The sequence below is a fragment of the Paramormyrops kingsleyae genome, chromosome 15 (genome assembly GCF_048594095.1).
Source record: "Paramormyrops kingsleyae isolate MSU_618 chromosome 15, PKINGS_0.4, whole genome shotgun sequence".
NCBI classification, from domain to species: domain Eukaryota; kingdom Metazoa; phylum Chordata; class Actinopteri; order Osteoglossiformes; family Mormyridae; genus Paramormyrops; species Paramormyrops kingsleyae.
In genome coordinates, this window is record NC_132811.1 from 12,756,401 (window position 1) to 12,782,558 (window position 26,158).

Genomic DNA, 26,158 nt, shown 5'->3' on the forward strand with positions numbered 1-26,158 from the left:
CTATGAAGCGGTGCACCACGTTTAATCCAGCAAACTAAATAACTACATTCACTGCGCCTGTCGGAGAAATGCACGTATTTCGTTCAGCCGTTATCAAATATCAGCATGGCGCATCTATGAATGGCAGGTGACAGAGTGAGTGGGAAAGAGCCATATATACATGCACACGTAAAAGACACATGGCGCATTGCTGACACCATGGTAAACACGAAGGGACAGGTCCCGCGCGAGGCTTTGTTCAGTCCGTTTAATTCGGCGCATTGTGACGCAAATGGAACCCGATTCATTCATGTTCGCGTCGCCAGGTTCACGCAGACCCCGCTTCCCTACACCGGAGACCCCCTCCCCATTCCACCACAGCGATCTCCCGTCGAGATTTTCGCGTACATTTTGTTCCTTCGTTTGAAGTTGTGCAACCGAATCATCCTGAAAATTTTTGAAAGTTGTACTGCTCGCACTCCCATTAATCGATCTCTGAACAGGGGCAATCTGTGGATGCTGTATACGCGTCCGATGCACTTGTGCAACACAATATATTCCGTTCTCAGTGTTTTGCTAATTGCCATACACAACAAATTCGACTTCTCGTGGTCTTCGGCATGTATTCAGTGTTTTAAAAGGGCAGTAAAATTGAACACTAATTACATTAACATGACAGTTAACAGTAGGTGCACGATAATATATTCGATACCTTACAGAAATACGCGAATGGCATAACGGGTCTCTATGCGAAAGCTACTACTTTCAAAACGTGACTTAAATGAGTTAAGATGTAGTACAGATAATGCGAAAAAAACTGCACGTTTTCTCGAAACGATCCAAAAATACGAGAACTCCAGCTACAGAGCATGAATGGCAGCGCGTGCTCTCTGATTGATCAACAACATATCCGAACGTATTAGTTGTACAGAGCGCGCATTTTCATGACCTCTGTAAATAAACGAATGAAAGACTTTAGGAGAAAGCAGCTACTATGTGAGATAAATACTGCATGATTTCACACGGGTTTTAAAGTAACCCTGACCGGTCATTTGCACGCATTACTCTGTAGGCTACAAAATAACGCGCTGCAACTCGTGTTTTTAATTTTAATTCATTTGTTGTAGTTCACGGCTATTCTCCAAATATGCATGCCTCTTGGGACAATTATCCGGCCACAAGTACTTCGCCGCGAAGATCTTCAGGGCGGGCGGGGGCCAGCGTTCACCATGCATCAAGACCCTAATTATTAGGTGTGATAACAACAGCCAGTGAACACCCTGAATTCCAGTTGAGTATGCGCTCCTGAGAAGCATTAAATCCGACAGCGTTGAAGCACAGCAGGTTGCAAATGAATTGGCCACTGTAGATAACGCTTTCGTCACTGCCTTGGCTAAGGCACAGTTAGGTGCGGGTGACTTCTAGATCTTCCGCCACTGCTTTTTTGCTCCCACCCAGGGATATTCCCCTAACAATAAACATTCCTGACAGTGCAGATCTCTCTGACCTGCGCCATCTTTGGAAAGACTGGAGTCTTTTGGGCAGACGCATCTTGTAACAAAGACCAAGAGAAACAACGCAAGATCCGAAATCACGCCCCGTCATCAAGATGGAAAGAAGAATCCCCCATTCGGCTCAGTTCCCCTTTTCGCTTACCTCGAGTTTCCTGAATGCCATTTCCCATGAACAGGACCATTAACACCAGAGCACAAGGTACCGCATCCATTGTGGTTCACACTTACTCCAGACTAGCTGTGCCTCTCACAACTTCTCTAGTCTTTGCTTGAGAAGAGCAGAGAGCGATCTGATTGGCTAGCGCGGCCACCTTGCCCCGCCCAGATCGAACAGCCCCGCTTCGAAACTCGCCCAGCTAAACTTGCCCCTGTACAAATATAATAAGCGTTTCACTCCGGTAGCATGTGTCTTCATAGCCGTAACTTACTGTTAACTTTCTAATTATAGACGTGCGAAGAACGTTGTGTGGCTGCAAGTAAGTTGAGTAGGAATTCCCATTTAGATCGCTTGTAAATCGTTTATTAGAATCATTATGAAATGAATATTAAGAATAAATACTCGTTAGATTTTTAAAACGCTCGTCAACTAGACAAACTTTGCTGGCAGGGGTCCCCCTGTAAACCAAACTTATCCACAGTTGCTACGTAGCTAGCGAACTATATATCTACCAAAGTGTGTCTACACCGGGCTGGAATAAGTACTGTCTGGAAATGGAAAGCGTAACTCGAGAAGTTAATGAAGGACACTCTTAAGTTCGCATCATTTATTGCACACTGTAAACATATCCTATTTTCAGTTTAAAATACCCGGGTTATCGGACCCACTCATAGTGTTCTTCGGGTGCATTTCTTTCACGGTCGTTATAACCTCTTAGCATTTTTTAATTTAAAAATAATGTATAGCCTAATATAATGTAGCCTATGCAGTTGTGAGGTGTTAGGACAAAATATGATATTTCAGGAGACGTGTATCAAACAGCAGCAAAATCGTATAATTTGGTAGGCTATATAAAGCCATTTGCGGTGAGAATATATTCTTTTTATTTTAAAAAAGCCATAGGTACATTTGATATCATCCATGACCAACCTAATGTCTTTCCGTCATGGGTACTTTTCACGACCATTATCCTCATGCCTGAGATCAGAGATTTGCCGATGACGGCCTCCGGCGTCAAATTTAAGCTTTTTAAAAAATTGTTGTTGGTTTATACTTTTGAAATACTCTACAAATTTACCATATTAGAGAGAACTTTCGTCAAGAACATTTTATCGCTTTCCGAAAGAAATCAGCTTGGCATTTAACCATACAAAAAACTACAAAAGCTGAATCAAAAAACTGCAATCGGGAAATCGAGACCGCTGGGGGTTTGGAGTGCTTTTCATGCAACGGACAACCGCATGGGTAAAAATTAGCTGTATTGCTAGTAAAATAAAACAATCGACAGGCAGCATTTCAAAATCTCTGTTGCAATGACTAAAAAATATCGCAAGTGACTGTGGAACTGCACATCATTGTAAAACACGGTGTAGATAGAGATAATGCCGGCAGATAACTGTCCTGTTTTATCCTATTCGACTTTTCTGCTACTTATTTCCAGATCCACCAAGACCGAAAACCTCTGACCCGTTCACACCCCTCCCCCCAAAGTCTACAGGCAGTGACAGGGACCAGTGACTGAGCCATTGTCTGACCACCTTCCCAGGCCCATAGGCTTTAGCGGTAGTTATGTACACGAGGGTAAATTATACCCAAAGGCCGAATCACAGCAGAACGCCACATATCGAAATATATAGCTTTAATGCCACATAATATTCTACTCCCTGATTTTGCTGAAAAATTGGCCAATGCTGGAATAGGCTTCCCTAAAACAGATCACGGATGAGTGGGTAAATTATCTCCCACCCTATTTCTGGTTGGTGTGACTTTGTCGAAATCCCCACTCCTCCCCAGGCCAGCCATCTGGAACCCAGCCAACAGCAGTGACCCCCACCACCCCACCCCTGTCTCTGGGAAAGATTCTCGGAGGGGTGCAGGGAGACGACAGGTTTGGGTTAATTATGTTAAAAGCCATAAACCAGAAAGTGCCACGCGTGTGCCATTGTAGTCCTGATTACGTTATCATAGATACATCCACACTATGACAATAGCCTTCAAAGCTTTAACCATTGGATATATTTGATATTTATGAGTTTTCAAAATGATGTAAATGATATTTATGAGTTTTCAAAATGATGTAAACATTTATCCTTACATTTTGTGTTACGATTAACTTGACACAAGGGTGTTTTCAGACAGCATCTTAGCAACGATGACAGTGTGCTCTTTCACAAAATATCATGTGCCCAAAAGCATGACCTATTTACTTTCTATACAAGTAATTTCATTCACTCACGGTGCTGCCATGCTGACTTTATATAATGTTATCTGACAGGTCTCTGGGTATTTATATACTTCATAAACAAAAAGGAAAGGAAACAAATAAAGATACTAATGATTATGGACTTGGGAAGCTCCCGGGTTGCCCCCCCCCCCCCTCCCATAGTTATGAAACAACAACAGATGATTTGCCAATTAGACATAGAAATACTATAAAGTCTAGAAATGCATAGGTCCTGCCATTTATAAAATTACAGTACAATAAAAAGCAAGTCCTTTCTGCATAAATCATTACAGCTTCTCTTTCCACGAAAGGTCCTTTATTATGCTTTATTATGACAACCTAACATTTGCGGAAACATCCAATATAAAATAGTCTATAATTTTAGACATATGGCTTCTTTCCTGTTGAGATACCATCATGGCCTTGCATACTGTTTGAAGGAGGTTGTACTGTGTCTTAGGTGAGAAACCTAGCTCTTTACAGAGATGACCTTTCAGCTGCATTCACGATACTCGTGTGCAAAGTTAGATGAGTTTCAGGTCACGCATAAAGCGAGCGAGTGATTCAGGCATGCAGAAAATATGTTCTTTGTTAGCTGAGTACGTTTAGTTTTCATTCGCCGGACATAGCTTACTTCAGTTCAGAGGGAAAAGGATGCATTCTCCCGTGTCTGCCTTGCATTCTTCAGTTTGTGTGAAAGAAGGGGCCTTGTTATCTAAGAGGAAAAGACGACAGTCTAAAGCCATGCATCGTCGTCACATGGCACTGAATGAGCAGAAGGGTCAGGAATGCTTTTTGTCATAGAGACGAGAATTAGTCTTGTTTGCTCTGTATCCAGGAACAGAAAGCAGATTTAGTGGGTAAATGTGGGTGATTGAATGGAACCGGGCAAATGAACGGTTAGATAGAACCGTTAGGAGAACTAAAGGGAGGTGTGAGAGGCAAATATCTGGACCAAAAGGCCTGGTCTGGGGTCGAGTTTATGGCAGAAAGAGAGGAAGGAGGTTGCTGAATGAGGACGGGGCCTGGCGCAGCCCATGGAAGGTGAGAGAGACACCAGAGGCGGAGGCGAAGGCGAATTTAAGCAGGAGCGGGCGGGCCGAGGGCGACGTGGGGGCAGCTGACAGGTGCGAGCGCCGGGGGGGCCGTTGCTCACTAATCATAGCGGACATGAAGGCTGCAGATGGGCCCCATGTTGGAAGCTTTGTCCTCCTGACCGGGACAAGGCCTGTGGAAGTGGCCGCAGCACTAGGTGCGTTTGCTATCAGACAGGTAGCTTTGACGTCATGAACGCTGATTTATATTTGTCGGTGGCGTTAGAATCAGAGTCAGGACAACAGATGATTCCAGCCTTTAAAGGTTAATTGAGACCATGGCTCTAATTTCACAAACACTGTAAAAAGCTGAGTACATGAATCCCTTGACCTTAAAAGAATCGTAGAGTGCTGGATTCTCGCAGCAATTAATTCAGATTACTCTCCCTGCGTCGGCTTCCGGCACCTATGATTGCATTTGATACATGCCACGTCCATTACGCTAATGTGTAGATTCCTTGTTGGTTTCTGGCCATCATTCTGGGGCAGGGGTGGCCTCTATGGGGCAGATCGGGGGCAAAAACACCAGGGTGAGCTCATCGTCGGGCTGCTTCTGCCGGCTCTTCCCTAGACACGTAAATGAGCCACAAGTAAGAATCACGGCCGCCTGCTAACGATCCCCAGCAGCTTAAAGGCTCTGTGAAATACAGCAGTCAAGGTTGACCATGTTTTCTGGACAACTAGGGCTTCACTCTGAAGGATTAACAGAGCATGACTCCCTAAATCTGTACTCCTAGGATTTCCAGTTACCCAAAAATGTAGACAGGCCATTATACTCAATCCCCCACCTGTGATTTTGCCACCACTGTGCAATTATAGGCATCATCCTTCAATAGACAGGTTCTCTTTCTAGGGAGCATATCACAGCAGGCCCTCATATCACAGCAGGCCCTCATATCACAGCAGGCCCTCATATCCCTGCAGGAGGGTATCGGACATGGGCAGAAGGTCAACAGCAGCTGATTAAGAGCTCAGCCACAAATGACTCCTGCATCCACACATTCACCTCTCCTGTTCCCCGTCAGCGAGCCATGAGAAAGGCGTACAGCTTTTCATTTGATCATGGAATACAAGAAGAAAGTATTTGCGCATCTGAGCATGTAAATCAAAAGTGGATCAAAAGGAACCAGCAGAGGTTTAATCAGACACCTGATACGACTATTTGAGAAGTAGGTCTCTGTTGCAGGTCACCGTAGCAGACTGGTGAGACCGTGCACAAAAATACTGTTTTATTACCCCCTTGTGGTCATAATATGTAATTGCAAAAAGAATGTCTCAAATCAAACTTATTGCATACTTAAAAAAATATTGCATAGTTATTTGCTAAAATGGTCACATTTCATCCACTGTCCTATGATGTTTTCAGTCAACAATAAAAGTTCTTAATATCTTTTTATTCATGTGAGGCCCGTGCTTTTTTCCCCATTAATTTGATACGTCTTCTTCCTTGGAGAAAATGTGTGAATGGAGAGTAAAATGAGATCACCTGAAAATTTGGCGTGACACAGGAGACTCCCTCTACAAGACAATCCGACTGCACACGGCAAGTGCTGTGATTTCGACGTACGTCGGATATCGTACTTGAAATACCTCGATGGATTTTTGACAGTAGGGCAGACCGTGCGGTTATATGTAGTAACGCGACACGCAGACACAGTTGGGCTTAAGTGCTCAGGTTTCTATATTATCCGCACGATCGCATTTAATTTCGGAAAACAGGAAATAGACAGTTAAAAAAAAACAAACACAACATAAAACACGACAAAGGTAACGGTAACAATGAGACAAGGGGGAGCCACCTTGGGCAGAACAGACTGAAAGGAACGACACGATACGCACATCAGCATGCAAGAATAATGACAGTTACATTGATACAAAAACGTCAGTCTTGAGCCACTTTTCAAAATATAACCATTCAGATTCTCGACAACATTATAAAAATATTGCATTAAGTTATATAGATATTCAGCATATACTTTGGGTCTATTCGATAAATGCTGTTTTTCACTTCTATGAACATGACTATAGTTCTTCATTCCGAGATAAAAATTCATTGGTATGGCATATAAAGATTAGCACAGATTCATTTTTTTCCTTCTAGAATATTGCGCTTCACGTTTCTGCCCGCCCTCGTTCCAGTTCAGCGTTCCTAACCTTTATGTAAAACCTGAATGAATGCTGTACCTGTGTTATAGTGTAAGTCTATCACCCAAACGTCACCTCCCCATAGAGGTCGTGCTGCTTGGTCCCTCTCTTGTCGACAAAGTGCTACAATGTTATTTAAAAACAAGGACTGGGATTCAGTAATTTCCTTTTCTGTTGGACCCCTTTGGATGCTGCTGGCACAAGCTGCTCCTTATACATAAATTGATTAGTCAGTTTAGGAGTGATGCTGATTGTCATGGGAAGGAAGAGCTTTGTGTCTGGATTGAAAGCATGTCCAGGGTTCATATTCAACATCCAACTGCAGGAGGCAGTAGAGAGCTGATAGCTAGGTGCCTCCAAGGCCCACGATCACCATCAGGAGAAGGCTGAAGACCAGGCAGCTGGCCTGGGACCTGGCTGCAGGAAGACCTGACGAGTTGATGGTGGAGACCTTCACCTCCGAGGTCAGGAATGCAGAGAGGGGTACGTGGGACATGAGGGAGGGGCTGCCGTAGTTGATCAGGGAGTCGATCTTCTCAGCCTCCTTACTGCAGGCTTCGATCTGGAGGGGGGGGGGGTGGAGAGGAGAGACAGAACTATCATCTCAGGTACATGCCTGGCAGAGCACAGCGCCACCTGTAGGCCACGCAGAAAACTGACTGGTCTGAACTGTTAGAGTTTAGCTGTGCGAGGAAACTAAATCTAAATTATTCTCAATGGAGAAAAAACCAGCTACTGATGAAGAACCCAAGTGGCCATTTAGAAGGAAGAGGATGAAATCACCTCTTAATGAATCACACAATACTGTTACAGTCACAGAAGTAGCACTTCATTTAAACATTTCTTGCAATTCTATTTATTAAGCCCTTCTAAAATAAGCCACCCCAAAAGCAGGTGAAGACTTGAAGAGAACAACATCTTAGATTGACACAAGAGAAGGTAATATGACTGTAAGGGGGCGTGGCTATCTAGGGAGTCATGTGACCAGGGGTGTTAATTCCCTCAGTTCCTTGTTTCTGGCTGATGTTATAAAGTCATGTTCAGTTTTTCCAGCACTTGGATTTGGTCTGGTGAGAAAATTATGGAGGGGAAAAACAAACAATTTATTGAGGAAAATGACCCAGGTACCCAGGTACTTTACACAAAACCCACAGTAGGAGTCAAGCCCATGACACCTGAGATCTGAGGCTACAAAGTGAACTGCCCACCCACCCCAACTACACACAGGACAACCACATACAAACATGAAATTAGTATGTCGTTAGAACTAAACTGTGGGTTGAAATGATAGCCGTCTTTTTAGTGTGTTTGAAATCCAGCATCCGAAGACCTTCCCTTTAATGTTCCTTAATGACTGTCAGCCTTTCTAATTGAACTGGCAGCCATTCATATTCCAGGCATCTCCAGACCATCTCATGTTCGGCACTGAAGCAGTCTAACCTGTTGACCGGGGCTGCCATGCCTATCGGTGGTTTGACTCAGTCTTTGTTCTGATTACTGGAGCAGTATGTGCCGCTCGTATGTGAGCGGCCTGCTGACAAACTGGGCCCGTTCAGAACCTTTCATATAAACCCACCCCCTGGACAGTGGTGCGACGGAAGATTTCATAAACAGAGGGACAATTTCTCCTCTAATTCTCTGGCTGGGGGTGAGATGTTTATGTTTATGGTACAATGAGCGGATCACCACGGAAACATGATTCTCCTGCAGCCAATTATAATAGATGTGTTTACGGGCGTAGAGTAGAATGACCTCTCAGACAGAAAGGTATATCCTAAGGTCAGATACAGGAGTGACATTCCCATGATGCACCAGCACTACTATGGGTGGTGCAGTAATGTGATGGTTACATAATGTAACGTAAGCAGTAGTAAAGAATTGTCAGTTATCCATCAGGACGATGTTTGCACTCAATAAAGTAGCTGAGGGGGGCCGGTGCTGTAAGGGCTGGATTAAGTGGCTGGGTTTTGGGTTTAGACCCAAGTGTGGAAATCCATTATAACATTATCTGTACAGAAAGGTACATGGAACAGGAAAAAAGGGAAGATGGAAAGAAAAAGTCAGAAGGCAATAGAGGAGAGGAACCAAAAACTAGCAAGGAAGGTGGTGAGGGGTTCAGCGGGTTAGGATGCTGTATATGTGATCAGAAGGTTGGTGGTTTGAGTCCCATGGCTGCTCCAGGGACTGTCTGACCCTGCTTTCTGAATTATACTTAGCTTTGGATAAAAGTATCTGCTAAATAATTAAATGTAATTATAAAAACTGGCTGCCCAACCCCCCCTGGGCTTATAAGAAAGGTACAACCCGCACACCAGTGTATGGTAATGGCATCATACAGACAGCACAGCAAACGGCGCCCCCTACCTGCAGGGGAGTAGGCTGCTGGTCCACGGGCACTATGAGGATCACGATCTCTGAGTCGATGCTCAGGTAGCCAAAGACGTCGCACTGCGGGACCGAGACGTGAAGCCTCAGGATACGCAGGATGTCGTGGACGGTGACCGGCTGGTTGTCGTTCAGCTGCAACGCAGGAGGCCGCAGTCACGTCAACAACTGCGCCGTGGCATGGTTATTTAAACAGGGAACATTCTGGAAGGTTGCAATAATTTAGCAGAAATATTTGTTGACTGTTTATAACATGGGTGGCCAATCTTATCCGCAGAGGGCCAGTCTGTATGCGGGTTTTCGCTGCAACTCCCTAATTGGATTACTAATTAGAGGACTGATTGGCTGAAGAGTCCTCACACCTGGGTTTGAACAGCTGACCTACAGGTTATCCCAAAAACCTGCACACACACACTGGCCCTTTGCGGATAAGATTGGCCACCCCTGGTTTATACAAACTTCAGGGATAGCTGAGGGTGTGTTTCACGAAGGATTACCTCAGGTTGAAAACGTCCTCGGAATCCTCTCATTTACTTATTTTACTGTACCGTGGGTGGGTGAATCAATCAGGCACTCATCCCACCACAAAAACAGGCAAATACGATTAAGTTTTGCTCAAATACTCTTCAAGTGGATAATCAATCTTGTGCACCTGTGCGTCCCCCGGGGCTGTATTGTGTCAAGAGTGGAAGCACCACACTGCCCTCTTGTGGGCACTTTTTTACCAACAGATTTGAATCTGACTGACAGTACAAACTGTAGCAGTAAACGCTGCTATGCGTCACAGAATTAAACGGGTGAATCTCAATACCGAGAACACAAAGATCATACTTGTGGTCTTGGTAAGACCGGTCTTGCCACCTTGCTTTCCAAGAACAAGCTCGGGCTGCACTAAATCAAGGGATAGTTTTTGTTTTAGGGACGATGGAACTGACGTATCCTTGATATTTGGGCCGGGTATTTTCATTGTCCTCTGTAGTACTGTTCTTGAGTATTGGAACTGGTCTTCGGCAATGGAAGATGACGTACAGAAGAACACAAGTACGGTCAAGTACACAAATTGAGATTCACCCAAAGACAGTAGCGGAACATTATCACGTGTAGGAGAACCAAAAACCCCAGGCTTCTTCTTTAATACTCCGGGATATGCATTAATGGATTTTCTTAATTTGTTACCAGTACCTGAGTAGAGCGGAGGAGGGGGGTCAAATCTTTTTTTTTATGATCACATTACGCAGAATACATTGTGTTTAGGATCAGAATCAGCCCGATATAGCAGGCAGACTTGCCTTTCTGTATTTGGAATTAAACAGAACAATTAAGGCAGATGGTTTGGGGGCGCGTGGTATGTTTCCAAAGAATTTTCTCTACGGGGGGGGGCATCCATGGTTATAACGTTATCTAACATCCCATACTCCTGCCCAGTCATGTGCGCACTGTTTGCACGTCATTTAAACAATTACGGCGTGTTCAGGTAATTCTATGAAGCCCCGGCATTGAGAATCCAGCGTAGCAGGTTCCCTCACCTTCGCGAAGACGTCCATCTGGCCGGCGTTGACCACGATCCGCAGCATTCCGGCACAAAGTGGGCAGCAGGCCCCTGTGAAAACAAGGCATTATGCCCGTTGCCTCCCAGAACAGAGACCAAGAATCCTCAGCCGGACCTGAAGGTCCCAGCCCACCAGGTCAGGGATCCGAATGCGGCACATTCTCCCGAGCATCACGCCCGCTTATCATGCCTTCTGAGCTTGCTAGCTATTCCTTCCCCACCCATGAGAACTCAGGAACCAGACTGGAACCGAAACACCTCTAGAGGACATCTTCATAACGTTAAGAGGACTTGTGATGGGGAAACTGCAAGGAACAACTCTCACCATAAAAGCAGAAAATCACTGAAACACGCCGGTCATTTAACAACCAAGGGACTAATCTTTTGGATTTATCTGCCCTTATGATTAAGTGTAAAGTAATCCCACAAAACCCTAGTATGTTATGTAAAATTTACCCAAACACAAGGCCTTTGGAAATGACCCCCAGTTGGTTCCAGATCAATTAAACCAGCATTTAATGTGCAAATACTGGCCTTTTGTTTAATATGGGCCTCTGACATTTTGAAAATAAATTATTATTTGTTCACGGGTGGACAGAGAGAATGTGAGTGGCTGGTGAAGGGGGCGGGGCATGGACCACAGAATCATCAGAACAAAGGGGAGGGTGTATAGTCATGTCCACTAGTCTGTTTGTGGTACTGGTATACCATTTTGTTTTAAGAAACATGGATATAATTCAGGTTTTTATTAATAAAGTTCTATTGGTATGTGTTAAATGATTTGTAGGTGACCATCTCTGCATTCTTAATGACACAAGGGAGATGGGGTATACTTACCGGGGGGAGTGACAGGATTGCAGTCCATGGTGGAGAGGGGGGGACAGCGCACGGCGCCGCAGACAGTGTCGGAGGAGAACTCAGATACCGTGCCCACGGCATGGCAGCGCCCATGGTAGTCAACAGCGACGCGGTCCGAGTAGGCCTCGCACACCGTGGTGTAGGTTTCGCCGTTGTGCCCGCAAACGGGGTGCGAGAGCCTGCAGGCATCCTGTGGGGCACACAGGTGCCACCCTGCGGTTAGCCACACCCCTCTACATCCTCCCTGCTCCTCCTGCGGCCCTTTTTCAAGGGGGGGGGGGCTTTCTGAGGACCATTTTGAAAAGGGAGCAGAGTCAGCTTCCTCTTCCTAATTTGGCTCTAATTTGGCACAAACATCTCCGCAGAATTCCTGCTCATTCGGTAACATGAAAGCAAAAACAGTGTTTAATGAGTGGTCTGCCTTCAGAGGTGTTCTGAAATCAGACATTTCCAATTTAAGTGTTTCTCAGAACAAGCAGAGCGTAGCAACAACAGCTAAGTGGAATGAAACTTTATCTACCCCAAACTATAGCTTCTCTAAATGATAACGACTCCAAACAATAGCCACCCCAAACAACAGCTACTTAAAACAACAGCTACTCCAAATGATACCTACCTAAAAATGAAGGGTATCCAAAATGATGGCCACCCAGAATGAGAGCTATTCCAAACAACATCTATCCCAAATGACAGCTACCTCAAACAATAGTTACCTCAAACAATAGCAACTCCAATTGAAAGCTACCCTAAACAATAACTACTCCAAACAATAGCTATTCCAAATGAAAGATACCCCTACTGATAGGTATTCCAAACAATCGGTACTTCAAAGAATAGCTAGCAAAAACAACAGCTCCTCTAAACGATGCCCCAAAAGATACCTATGTTAAATGAAGGGTATCCCAAATGATGGCCACCCAAAATAAAAGCCATTCCAAATGATAGGTACTCCAAACAATAGCTAACCCAAATGACAGCTACCTCAAACAATAGGTACCCCAAATGACAGCAACTCCAATTGAAAGCTATGCTAAACAATAACTACTCCAAACAATAGCTATTCCAAATGACATCTACCCCAAACAACAGCTACCCCAAATGATAACAAATCTGGTGATCCTGGAGTCACTTAGCCAAGAAGACAGACAGGAGAGGATGATAAAAAAAGAGCAAGCAGGTAGCAGGGTGAAGATGCACCTAACGGATCAGCATATTAGCCGCTGTCATTAAATAAGACATAACATCTAGCAAAGGAGGAGAATGTGGAGGTCAGGCATTTCATCTTGTGTTTCAATCAGACACTGTAACTCGACCAGCAGCGTCACAGAGGCATGCGTCTGTTTAACCCCAAAGGCGAGCAAGTGGCCTTGCAGGGAATGACGGATGCTTATGTTCATTTTAAAAAGCGTGGCTGAGATGCGATTATACACACACAGACTTGAAACTGGAGGGAGCAGGTGTTTTGTACTGATGTTTCCTCAAAGTCTTGTTACCTTGATTAGGAAAAGGGGGTTCAGCCCTGTGCGGCTGACTGGTCTGTCTAAGGGAGACTAAACCTAAGTCAGGACGTGGTGCTTTTGCTGATTCCTCCATGGAGGATACCATTTGTCTCTCCTCACTTCTCATGGCTCTTACCTCTCTTGTCACTCATTACCCACAAGAAAGTCTAGTATTCTCCTTTCACCGGTGAGATCACGTAAATCCAGGAGGTTGTTATTTTTTTTTTTAATCAAAGCTACAAGCTAAACAGTGAAAGTAACGCACCTGTGCCGAAGGCATTCCACAGAGCTCATGCCACTGCATGCAAAAGCAGCCTAATCGATTTCTGCACCTCACAACAAACATATCAGGAATCAGAGTGGCTTCTGAAATGTGGATATGAAAGAAAAAAGTCAATGGAGCATGAAACTTGAAGATGTAACTTCAGCTTTGTCTAAAGTAGGCTAGCTGTCACTGAAGCCCAGAGGGAACAGCAGTCTGTGAAGCAAAAAGAACAGCAGATAGTAAAGCACACGAGGAAGAGCAGCCATTGAAGCACATGAGGAACAGCAGTCAGTGAAGCTCATGAGGAACAGCAATCAGTGAAGTTCGTGAGAAACAGCAGTCACCAAGTCTTGAAGCCCATAAAGAACAATGATCATTGAAGCTTGCAACTCATGAAGAATAGCGGTCAGCGAAGCCCATTAGGAACAGTGGTCTTTGAAGCTCATGAGAAACAGCAGTCAGTGAAGTTCATGAGGAACAGTTGTCACTGAAGCCCACGAGGAACAGCGATCCTTGAAGCTTGAAGCTCATGAGGAAAAGCGATCATTGAAGCTCATGAGAAACAGTGGTCATTGAAACTTGAAGCCCATGAGGAACAGTGGTCATTGAAGCTTGAAGCCCATGAGAAACAGCAGTCATTAAAGCCCATGAGGAACAGTGGTCAATGAAGCTTGAAGCCCATGAGGAGCAGTGGTCCCCGGATTCACTAAACATCACACTGAACACTGAAGGTCCAAGACTGGTCCCAAACTGGCCAGCTATCACTTAAGCCACAGAAGACACACTCCTGCCATGAGGGTATCCCACCCACGACAGCAGGCACTGAAACTTCTAGCTGGTCACCTGACATGTAGAGTCACCATTGGTTGTGGGCGTACCTGGCAGTGGCCCATGTAGGCTGGGGTCTTCCCTCTTTGGTAGAGAAGGCAGAGGTTAGAGTGCTCCACATTGGCGGCATCGCACGCGGGGTCCAGCTCGGTCTTATCGCAGCTGAGCGAGCTGCTGACACACTCGTACTGCCTGCAGGGGTACTCGGTGGTGTTGGAGAGGCACACCCTCCGTTTCGGGATACATCTGAGGCGAGAAAGCCAGCGACACGCTGTCAGGAAATTTGCACTCAGCCTTGATTTCCGTACACCAGGGAACAACCAATAAAGAGGGAAAAAAAAACGCAGATTACTGTGCTGTCTGGGAGAGCTGCTTTTACCTAACGCAGCATAATGACAGGATTTAAAAGCAGGCAGGAAACAAGGCAAAGTACCCGGGATTTAAAGGACAGCCTCATTACAGAGTTTTTAATTTGAGTCATTTGCTGCAAAATATATATATCTTGGCTTTTTCTGAAGAACTGCGTTAACCTCCAGACCTGTATGTCTCTTAGAGAAGAAGTGTAAATACTTATTTCACTGGAAGAAAGATTAACAACCTAAAGGACAGATTCAAGGTCACTCCCTGCCTCACATCCTATATAATAACATGCTAATTAATTCTGTGAACATGAACCAGAAATCACCTCTCTGCTACTCAAGACGGCACACTAAAAGCAAGCTTGCAACATAACGAAATAGTTACCTAATTGTATTCATTATTGTAAATTAAGATCAAAGACAACAGCTGTAAACCATAGTGTGCGTGTGTATACACACACACACACATATATCCAGGGCCCTTATTAAAAGATCTCACTTTTAACAGGCTTGTTTATGGAACAACAAATGTTGGCCATGACCCAAAAAGCCCTCCCTTTGGAAATTTAGCCACAGTAAACATAAAGCACGTTTCCATTGTTGTAAAGCAGAGACATTATACCCAACGGCAACAACACAGCGTCCCAAGTAATGGCGTCTTTTGCGAGAGATGAGGAACGTTCATTTCGCCTGTTCTGGTACCGAATCATCCCCAAAAAGGCCTTGTGTTTGGACACATAGGGGGATTCTCTGTGCAGACCCCTGCCTCACACTGGGTTAGACCTGTTCACGAGTGCATCCGTGTAAAAGAACACACGTTGAGGGGTGACACGGTTTTTTACCCCTGTCCCTAGGGGCACATTCACTTTCATCTGGGGGCCCTAGGCTCACATCAGCATGGACACTCAGGTTTTGCTCATTTAAGTATCCGTTCCTTCTTTCCCAAGGTGGGGGCCCTGATTTTGCCAGGCAGGGCCCCTGATATTTGCTGGGGCCCTAGGCTATAGCCCCTAGACATCCCCAGTTCAAAAGGAAGTCGGTGGCGGGGCTTTCTGCTTCAGGCCAGTTAAAAACCTAAACGAAAAAAGGCGGGAAATTAATCCTTGAGAGCTCGCGGCATTGAGGGACAGATCCCGAAAGGTGGGGGAGTATTTAATGATGACCAGCACACCGAGCAAAACTCCCCAGGATTTGATGTGAACAAACAACCTCATACACTGCTGAGACAAATTAGCCATAACAGGATCACCTCATCAGCAGAGCCAGGGGAGGGGGGGGGGGTCCTTAAACACACATAAGGCAAAGGCCCTGTGCAGGTGACACAGTAGGATAACAAGCCCGCTGTGGTTCCCCCTCCCTGGCAGCTCTGTCACACACAGACTTTCATCACCTTTACCTCTCTGACGGACACTTTTTTTTCTGTGCTAACGATTTTCTACCCATTTATACAGCTGGATATTTTTAAACATAGCTCAGGTTGAGTACCTTGTTCAAAGGTTGTAACAGCCTGCCCCTGGGATCCAAGCAGACGGCATACTACCTTATCGGTCAGGCGACCCTTCTGGTCTGCCTCACGTTATGATTTGGGAAGCCCCTCACCTCTGGTTCTTTGGACAGGGGTTCGGGGAACAGGGCCAGTGGTCCCAGCAGGAGCCGAACTGGAACTGACTGTCCTGAAGGCCCATGCACCGTGCCACGCAGGCGCTGGGGTACGTGCGGCCGTTCCAAGCACACACCGGCACAAACTGGTCGGGACAGTGGCACGGGAGGCCTGTGGGGGGTTGGGGCCGCAGTTAGTGCAGTTAATGGTGCCCCCTTGTGTTCGGAGGACCAAAACACACAGAAGACACACCTCTGACAGTAAGGGACATGAAAGGGTCAAGAAGTTTGCAGATTTGTGAAGCGTGAAGTGCATTATTGGATGTAAAGTCTCAGATTCTCAGCCCCAAAAGGTTTTCATTAGCAGTGGTATATTGACATACTCCACTGAAGTACATGTAATTATATAGCAATAAATATTATAATTATATGCTTTTGCAGCCGTTTATCCAATATGGGAAGCTGGAGCCCATCCCAGACAGCAGAAGGCAGTAGGCAGGGGACACCCTGGATGGGATGCCAATCCACACAGAGCAGGCATTCAAACACATTGAAACAGTAACTTATGCACATATATTTTTCCTTACGTTGAATTACATATGTACAGGCAGATCGTGCCCCCACCTGTGAAGCGACGCCGCTCGTCCTCAGAGCTGTCCGCCCCGAGGCACTGCCGCCTGGAGCAGATGACCTCCCCAGCATAGCAGGAACACGGCTGACAGTCCACCATGAAGGACGTCCCGTGATCTGTCGGAAAAGACAGGACGGGTGTCTGTTAGACATTAAAAATACAGCTTTACATCCAGAGGTGCATTTACATGGTCAGAGGCTATCTAACATTTCTACTATAGTGTTGTCGTTGACTCGGGGGGGGGGGGGGGGGTTTGTAGGGGGGGTCGGTCTGGAAGCAAAAATGTGAGACTAATCGTATTTTATTTTTCAATACGGGACGACCCCATAGAATACAGGACAGCAGGCAACTCCAAATTTTATTGAACAAGATTCCTCAACCCAGGTAATCCTGTGCATTAAGACACCCCCTTTTAAACCTGTGCATTTCCCCCTACCCCCCCCCCCCCCCAAAAAAAAAAAAACATTTTTGTTGACTGAATAGGTTTTTTCAAAAAAGTTATTGAGATTGGCCACTAGGTGGCGCAGCTTCACAGAAGGCCAATGTTCCCTCCAGCTGGATTCCTCCTGCCTGGCAGCACACGCACACACATGCACACCAGCGCTAAACAAGCAGCAAAGGGCTGCCCCCGGTGACGGCTGTTGTGGGTGCACCATAAAATCACCGCAGGAAGGAAATGCCAAAGTGCGGTTGCTTCTTTTTCCGTTTTAAATTTAGTGCTTGTGTGCAAAATTGGTGTAAATGATGGTGTGTGCGGGGGGGGGGGGGGGTGTTTTTGGTCCATGTGCCATGTGCCTGCTACAAAACACTCCTCACTGAAGTCCCAAACACCAAATATAGCCCCAGCTGGAGTGGTTTGGCTAGATAGGCCCACTGCAGCACTGTTCTTGTGGAGCGACTTTTAGGTACACTTCTCATAATTACGATTAGCGCTAGCTGCTATTAGCGCTACACGCGATTACTGCTAACTGCTCCACCATTGGCTACTATTTGCGTTAGCTGATTGGTCTTAGTGTTAGCTCACCAGACCAAAGAGAGTCCATAATTTTGCCAAATGATCCAGCAAGCATCTGTTAAATGCGCTTAATGAGCTTCAGGTTTTCAGACAGTAACCCCAAAAGACTTACTGTAGATAAACACTGATAAACACACTTTTGGGAGCAACTGCAACTGAATACAGGGGATTTGTGGTACTCAGGTTTGAGACGAATCGCTGTGGTGCGGCGTGGGGGGGTGCCGGCGAGTGGGGGGCCCACTTTTTCTCTGGCCTCCCACGGTGCAGGTCTTGGAGGTATCCACGCAGGGCATCTCCATACAGCTCTCCAGCCGGCCGTTCTGCCCACAGACACAGAGCTCGTAGCAGCCGGCTTGGCCGTTGAGTGAGGGCACCTGGATCAGAGTCTCCATATGCACCAGGAACTCTGAGCCCTCACACAGCTTGCAGCCTGTGGAGACAGAGACCACGCAGACGCTTAGGGAGTCAGAGATGGGACACCGAAACACAGGGGTGGCGTGTAGGTCACAGCAGCACAGGGGTCATACACAGGTGGCATGCAAGATTATCCTGACCTTTCCAGCGCAGTTATACTGACCTTCAGCACTTAACGAGATACACGGCACAAGTATAGATGGTTCAAAATATATTAAAAGCATGAAAAACAGATGAATTTTACAGTATATTCATATGCAAGAGTGCAGGATGGGTCTGACGTTTGCAAGAAGCGTATTACATTCAAAATTACTGAGGACAACAATGAGCAAAAAAATTATGAAAATAAACATCCCAATACAACTAACATATTTATTTCTTGTTGAATGTGAATATTAAATCTCAGATGTTCTTTACGAAATTCATGCACTAATTGAACATCTGACTCGTATTTCCTTGAGGACCATGCTCTTCCTCCCTGGGATGAAATCTGGACCGGCATGGGAGAGGCACCTGGCACGCAGAGGTAAGGCAAGCACTCCAGGCCTGGATGGCAGCCCTTCCTGTTGACCTCGCACAGCTGGTTGAGGGGGCAGGGGTTTGGGTTGCAGGGGTGTAGGACCTCCTCCATGACGTCCTTCAGCGTACTGGGGCCTGTAAGGCGGCAGTACACCCGTCCTTAGGCAACACCGATCTTCGTCTGCGTTTTTCCCGGTATTATTACACCCTCTCCTTGTCTAGCAACTGCCTCCGTTAGCAACCATTCGCAAATGCAACGGTAATTAAAAACAATTATTTTAGCCAATGTGAGAATTCTTTTGTACACCTGACAACAACGTATAACAGAGTAAGAGTAACGCTGGTGTAACTTTACGAGAATTTCATCGGCAAAAGACAGCAGTAACCAGCAATCTCTGCAGTCACTTCACTTAATGACTATTTCGCTAAACGACCTGGTTGCTGGAACGGAACCCGGTCACTAAACGAAAATACGTCAAAGTCAAAATCTGGAATAATGGTGATTATGATTCTGGTCATTACGGGCAGAGGCAGATAGTTCAGGTCCAGAAAGGAAAAATCCAGACCAATATTCTGTTTCAACCAACCAGTTAAGTTTAAAGAGTCAGTCACAGAGTGCTCAACTTGGCCTGATTTTTACTTTCTGAACCTGAACTATCCACCTCTGATTATGGGATACTACAACCCATCAGCCTTTTATATGCATATCTGAACCAAGAATGCATGTCCCATCAGGAAGTCTGAAGTAAAACAATGAGATATTAATGATCTGTTAACAGGTAGTTTAAGTTCTCATTATTTAAATCTAGGGTCTCCAGCTCTGGTCCTGGAGAGGTACTATCCAGTCGTTTTTCTATCCTACCTGGCTTCTGATGCAGCACATCTGTGTGTTCCTGGCGTTTAATTCTCCAGGACAGGAGCTGGAGATCACTAACTAACTGAGCAATTCTGGCTTAATGATTGGTTAGCTCTTGGGGCCGATTTGCATATCTCATCTGAGGAGGGTCTGAAATGCTGCGGGCATTTTTCTGAGCAGCTTCCTGCGGACCGTAGCTGGATACAAACTCACTGAGGTATCTCTCCAGTGGGATGCAGCGCTCTGGGTCGTCGGTGGGCGACAGCATGTCGCAGATGCGTTCCGGAGTCTGTCCTTCCCGGAACCGCCGGCGGTCGCCGCACTGGGTCAGAATGTCCACACAGTCTGACCTGGAGGGTATGATGTCAGAGGCACCCATTGACATCACTGATTTTAATAAGGGCCCGACCAGGACATCAACCACGTACTGCATTTAGATTAACATTTTTTTTTTCTTTTCTGTCTGAACGGTTGTTCTTCACTCAATTTGCCCCTCAAATGAGGGGGAAGAAACATCTCATTTATTATGTGATGGCTGTGGCATCAAACTGTCACGCAGCTATAAATGCAGTCAAAGCAAAGACCTCCTTTTGCGTCTGAAGGATCACTGTAATTAGCAGTCGCCAGCTCCTAGCAGAAATTGTCAGAGATCTGTTTAAATTTACTTGCCATTTCGGTGTTTCGTTTAACATCTTGTCCAGCATGTGTTTTTATTTAGTTTTTTTTTGTGATACAGCCTATTCAAGGAAGCCAGCTGGGATTCCAGCAATGGCATCAGAATGTGATCCTGTTAAAATTATAACATTATAACATATTAAAAACATCAGAGGGAGGGAAAACTGCACATTTGGCCAGAGCAGAGACACACACACACTAGGAAAGGAGTCATACCATCCAGAGAAGCGCGTCTGTTTTACAATAATCACAGGCACTCTCCAAATCTGACAGTATTTAGACGTCTTTTGTTTAGAGAAGCTAAACAAAGTATGAATGGTTTCATGTATGCTACAACTGAGTGATTTCAAATTGGTTGACCCGCAAGCCAAGAAAATGTTGCTGCTTTTCCAAGGTGGGTGGAGAACGAATTAGTGTCCAGGTAATTAAGTAGAAGAGCATTCCCATCCACAAAACTGCAGGTGGCGAGGTGTTATCTTAATTTTAGAGATGCAGTGATCCGATATTCAGATCGGTATCAGCGCCAATCCAGGCCTATTTAACAGATCGGGTATTGGCCATACATGACCGATCCCTGTCCGATACTGTCCGATACTTACTTATTTAGTTTTTGGCATCATCTTTGAGGGACAAGTAGCGTAAGAACAACAGATAAGGTGACGATCTGGGAATATTTCACACTTTTAACAGCAACTAGTAGCACAGCGATTAGCAATCGTTGTAAAGGCAAAGCTTTGAGAGGCGGGAGCAGCATTTAATGGAAAATCCCACTAAACGAAGCGCATGGAATTGTGCGAGACAACATGAGTTATATGAAAAAAGCAACGGATGGTTTGGGAGTCACTGGCTTGGGCTGATCTGCTCATTCGCCACAGCTGGTGATACATGAGGGGCTGCTAAGAAGTGTAAGTTACGCTGGTGCCAGTGACAGAAACATTGTGGGGACTTTAAGCATTCGCCACTTGCGTGTCCTTGATTGGAAGACATTCAAATTGAACTGCAAATGCCTCAAAAACGCTTAAAACACGATGTATAATTGAGGCGGAACAGAATGCTATGTATGTTTCTAGTAGCCTAGTTAAAGATTTTATTGAATCTGTATTTGATAGTTTAAAATATTAATTATATATAAAGAACAAATATATATATTATATATTTATTATATTAAAATATTAAAGTAAAAAGACCTCTCGTATTGGAATCTGTATCGGTATTGGCAGTTGTGTATCGTAATTGTATCGAAACTAAAAAAATGTGGATTGGCCCATCTCTACTTAATTTCAGTACATACATCACTGGAATAGTGTTTACTCGGTCTCACAAGTAATACGCAAGCACTATTCGCTAAAAGAAGGAGTGGCAGGTACTATGAACTGAATCAAAAGTGACCCCCCAAATTACTAGTGATGGGTAAATGAAGCTTCATGAACCATTTGCTGTTTTTTTTTGACCCGACCAGATGGTGCTCTTCATTTGCTTTGTGCCCTTTTATGAAGTGGGGTCACTTCTACTTGGGTCAGAAAATACAGCAAATGATTTGTGAAGCTTCATTTGGCCATCATGACAAATGACACTTTTTAAAGGTATTCTCTCTTAAATCAATCTCTGAAGCGGCCAAAAGTAGCAGCCAGTGGATATGGTTCAAGCGGAAGGACCCTTGCTGAGCTCATAGAACATCAACATGACCCACTCACTAATCCCCACCCACTTCACCCCCCCACTCAAAGAACCCAGGTCAGAACCCTCCAGGAAGAGGGGAACAAGGTAGGCGGTCAGCTCGAGGCTTGACTTAGGGAAGAAGACGCAAGCTCAGGCCTGATCACGCTGTAGCCGGCCACCTTTGATGAGGGTGTCTAGTGTTGAAAGGCCGAAACACCCTGTGGTTCAAAGGCACACTACTGATGCTGTGTCCCAAAATTTACATCTTCCCCATGTCTGAGATACAGTTCCCATTCCTCTCAACATCAGGGGAAACCTCATACCATCCATTGGCACAATGGACAGTTTGACATCACGTCCCCTGTCTTGTGATTCTGGGATTTAAGCCCACAATCTTTGTTTTGGTAGTGCAGTGCTCTACACTGGGAAAATGTAAATCCTAACCTAAATCAATTCCCTTCCAATTGCAGCCCGAATCGGGGTAATGTGGACTACAATGTAGAGTTATGAAAATCAGAATCTATCAGTGTGTAGCACCAGCACAGGTGGTTTACCGTAGTTTTTATATTTTCATCCAGCCCCTCTGCAGCCCTGTAATTATAGGGAGGGGGGATAAAACCACAGATCCATGCATAACGACTTAAAACCAGAGGCAGCGGGACTAGAACGTACTGGGTTTGGCCAACCTCCGGTCTCTTTCCCTGTGTTTACAAATGGCATCCATGATGTTTAAAGGACACAACAAAGGAACCCTGTGGTTCAGTTTTTTTTCTTTTTAAAGGTTGAACGTAGACTCCATACCCCGCTTAAGTCGATTAATTATCCTCATTAGGCTAGAAAAACTATTTGAACATTTAATGGGCCTCAACCGGATATTCTCTCAGCCGTGGAGTCGACGAATCTGGACGGCATTAAAGATGAGAGCTGAGAAAAGATCAGAACACGTGGCAATTGGGGGCAATTCTCAGGAAACCCTGTAAAGGAAATACAATCAAAAGGGGGGGGGGGGATTGGGAGGCCTCCAAACCACACGGTTGGTCAGGGCTGGGAGGGGGCATGGCTCACCTGCAGATGATGCTTCCACGTGATTTGCTGTAGCAGGGCTTGATCTGCAGCGAGCAGGCCACCGCCTTCCACATTTCGGGCCGGCACCGCCTGATGTCCAGCACCGGGATGCTCATGAAGGGCATGTGGATGGTGCCGTTGGACCACAGCTTGATGTCGTTCATTGCCCCCTGGTCAGACTGGGCGTTGCAGCTGCGGAACAGTTCCGTCGGCCTGCCAGGAGGGGGAAGAATGGAGGCAATGGTGTTAGGATAGCTGGCACACAAGGGGGCCCTCAAGGACTCACACCCAAAGGTCCAGCAGTTCATATCGAGCATCACGAGCGACAGCTCCAAAAGAGGCTGTGAAACACGCTCCATTTGTTTTTGCAAAAGCCCAGAAGCGGATCCTCCCAAATCGTGCATCTCCTCCAGGGCCATTTGCCCTCACGGAAAGCAGCCAAGCCGCAGATGCATGCCCAGCACGGAGGCAGGGTTCTCCAGGAACCTGGAGCGCCAGGCGCTGTTTTCATAATGATTCCAGAGAGTCTTGGCCTTTCATAGCCTTCCAGTGTGGCCCGGCTCGCGGGTGGAGGGGTATTTCCAGTCCGAGGTTGGTGTGGTCAGATCATCAGATGCCGATTTCCTAGCGGCTAACTGCTACATCTGTGCCATGTAAAACTCCGGCTCTGTTGAACTAGGAAGTTCCTCCTCAGTCCATAAAGAATAGAGCCTTTCAGTAAAGCTGCCACTCCCAGCCATAACCTCCTCACCATTGTTAGGGTGATGGATAGGTTTTGGTCCTAATCAGATTACCAGACATTTTCCATTGCCTTAAACTTATTCATTGTAGCTAAAATGATCATATTTCATAGTGTTTTTCTATCAAAAGAATGAGATTTTGACAAAAAAAACAAAGGCATGGCCATTCAGAGGACATTGGTAAAACCGTGAGGCCATTTGGCCACGTAACAAAAGTTTTCCTAGAGCAAGTTACCACAGTGATTCTGGGTCATTGGGGGGGGAACAAGTTGCCCCAGAATTTGGGCATCATTGGACCATAACTCAATTCTATCTGCTGGAATTCTCGGCATGATGCTAGAGATTTCCTCTCTGAGAATCGGACACTGATCTCCAAAGTGACGGACCAGTATTGACCTGAGACTGTGCCACCCCCTAGTGGGTGGAATGTGAAAAACGCCCTGCACCACCTTTACATCAACAAAAGCAGCAGGGTGTGGAATTTATTTGTTCAGCTAGGGGGAAGGCGAGGGGTGGCGTAAATCCCCGCTGTTATTAGGGTCAGGATAGGTCCATAACACCCTTCGGCGAGGTGATCCCCCCGTTCCGGAAGAACGTAGCTATTGGTACCCTGGGCCCATTTGGGCTCCACTCTGCAGCCGCCGGTAAAGACACCCCAGTTATGGCTTTGAACCCTCCAGAAGCAGCAGTTGGGACGACCTTCCCCAAGAGCTCTTCAAAGGCAAATCGGAGTCAGCGTTTGTTTGTCTGAACTCCCAGTGGAAACAGCCATCCCGTCATATAAATAGGGGTTCAAAGGCATCTTCCAGTGAAAACAAAGGACGAGTCTCCGGACTGTTTCCAGGCCCTCTGCGAGCAGTCTTTGAGGGTCCAGACGTGTCGCTGATCAAAGCCGCACTCTCGATTTGCGTAAAGTAAATCGGGGGAAATTTATTTTAATGTTAATTAAGCTGATGCATAAACAGCATCCATATAAGCTCCATATAAACAAATCAAGAGAGAGAAGAACACAGACGGATGAAGGCGAGAAACAATGTGTAAACGAGAGACCCAAACGAGAGAAAGACGGGGCAAGGTCACTTCAGGCATGATCTGATACCTGAGCCTGTGCTTGTAGCATGGCTTGGAAACCACATGAGTGACCATAGAAAAAAGAGGTAGCCATAGATACCTGAAGAACCATGTGAGGTGAAAATGGTCCGAAAAGCCAACTTAACCCTGTTGAGTCTCAGGTTGCATCCATTGTGTGATGTACAGTTGTTTTGTTGTACAGTCCTCCTTAAGCTTTCAAAGGGTGCCCCCCGTGGGTTTGTCTAAACCTCCCTAGGTCATTCCCATCACTGCCTCAGACCCCCCTCTCCTATCCAAATTACCCTCATGGTGCACGTCAACAGACTGTGTCATGTTTGCTCAACCCTTTGATCAGCTCCCACACGAGGGCATGCTGAAATAGGCGGTGCTCTGCCCTTGGTCTTCCCCAAGCCCGACAGCTCGCCCAGCCCTCTCCTTGACTGGAGGGCGACCCAGTTTGCTGCAGTCACATGCTGCAAATGACAAGTATTCTGGAGCGCCCATGTTTTTTTTCCACAATGACACGCTACCATTACCGAGTGGACATGTCATTCTCCAGCTACCCAAAGGCCGCTCCTTATTCATCCCGAATACAGACTGTGTTGAGCTGCAAAGCTGGAGACTCCGCCTTGTGACTGGAAGACTCACAGAAAGACATCAGCCAATGGAAATCTGGAGTGTAGAATGTACACCAACATCTACTCATTAATAGGCCTGGATAATCAGGCATTTAACTTACTGCCACGGTTTATTAATAAGGAGAGCTTCCCACCATTGCTTTCTGGCCTAAAAGTGTAGAAGGTTTACTGAATAGCTGAATTTATAGAAAGAATCCACCATTATACACAACAGTATACAAAATAACAGCAAGGCGATGCCCCCCAGTCACACTGGTAGTGCCAAGCAAGCACTGGACAAAGTTGGGAAAACAAAGTCTCCTGGCATAGAAAGTACAAGGACGCATACAAATAAGAATCATGCTACCCAATTTACGTATTTCTAGCGCAGTGTTTCCCAATCCGGTCCACGGGGACCATAGCTGGTCCACATTTTTGATT

The 26,158-nt window shown here is 45.8% G+C and overlaps 2 protein-coding genes across 2 annotated transcripts in view; both read right to left on the reverse strand.

Annotated features, from left to right (window-relative positions):
- The window catches only part of LOC111838972 (TGF-beta receptor type-1), a 28,235-nt gene extending 26,445 nt beyond the window's left edge, over nt 1–1,790 (reverse strand). The window contains exon 1 of the mRNA XM_023802471.2: nt 1,636–1,790. Within this exon, the coding sequence (XP_023658239.2) occupies nt 1,636–1,705 (70 nt within the window). The 5' untranslated portion in view covers nt 1,706–1,790. The remainder of the gene's footprint in view (nt 1–1,635) is intronic.
- A 4,854-nt stretch (nt 1,791–6,644) lies between these two features.
- Nucleotides 6,645–26,158, reverse strand: part of LOC111840092 (reversion-inducing cysteine-rich protein with Kazal motifs-like) — a 43,745-nt gene continuing 24,231 nt past the window's right edge. Inside the window, exons 11-21 of the mRNA XM_072699843.1 lie at nt 23,290–23,502; nt 20,104–20,240; nt 19,029–19,169; nt 18,343–18,531; nt 17,080–17,202; nt 16,456–16,627; nt 14,548–14,743; nt 11,885–12,095; nt 11,025–11,098; nt 9,478–9,633; nt 6,645–7,675 (exon numbers count right to left, since the gene is read on the reverse strand). Coding sequence (XP_072555944.1) covers nt 7,460–7,675; nt 9,478–9,633; nt 11,025–11,098; nt 11,885–12,095; nt 14,548–14,743; nt 16,456–16,627; nt 17,080–17,202; nt 18,343–18,531; nt 19,029–19,169; nt 20,104–20,240; nt 23,290–23,502 — 1,828 coding nt within the window. The 3' untranslated portion in view covers nt 6,645–7,459. The remainder of the gene's footprint in view (nt 7,676–9,477; nt 9,634–11,024; nt 11,099–11,884; nt 12,096–14,547; nt 14,744–16,455; nt 16,628–17,079; nt 17,203–18,342; nt 18,532–19,028; nt 19,170–20,103; nt 20,241–23,289; nt 23,503–26,158) is intronic.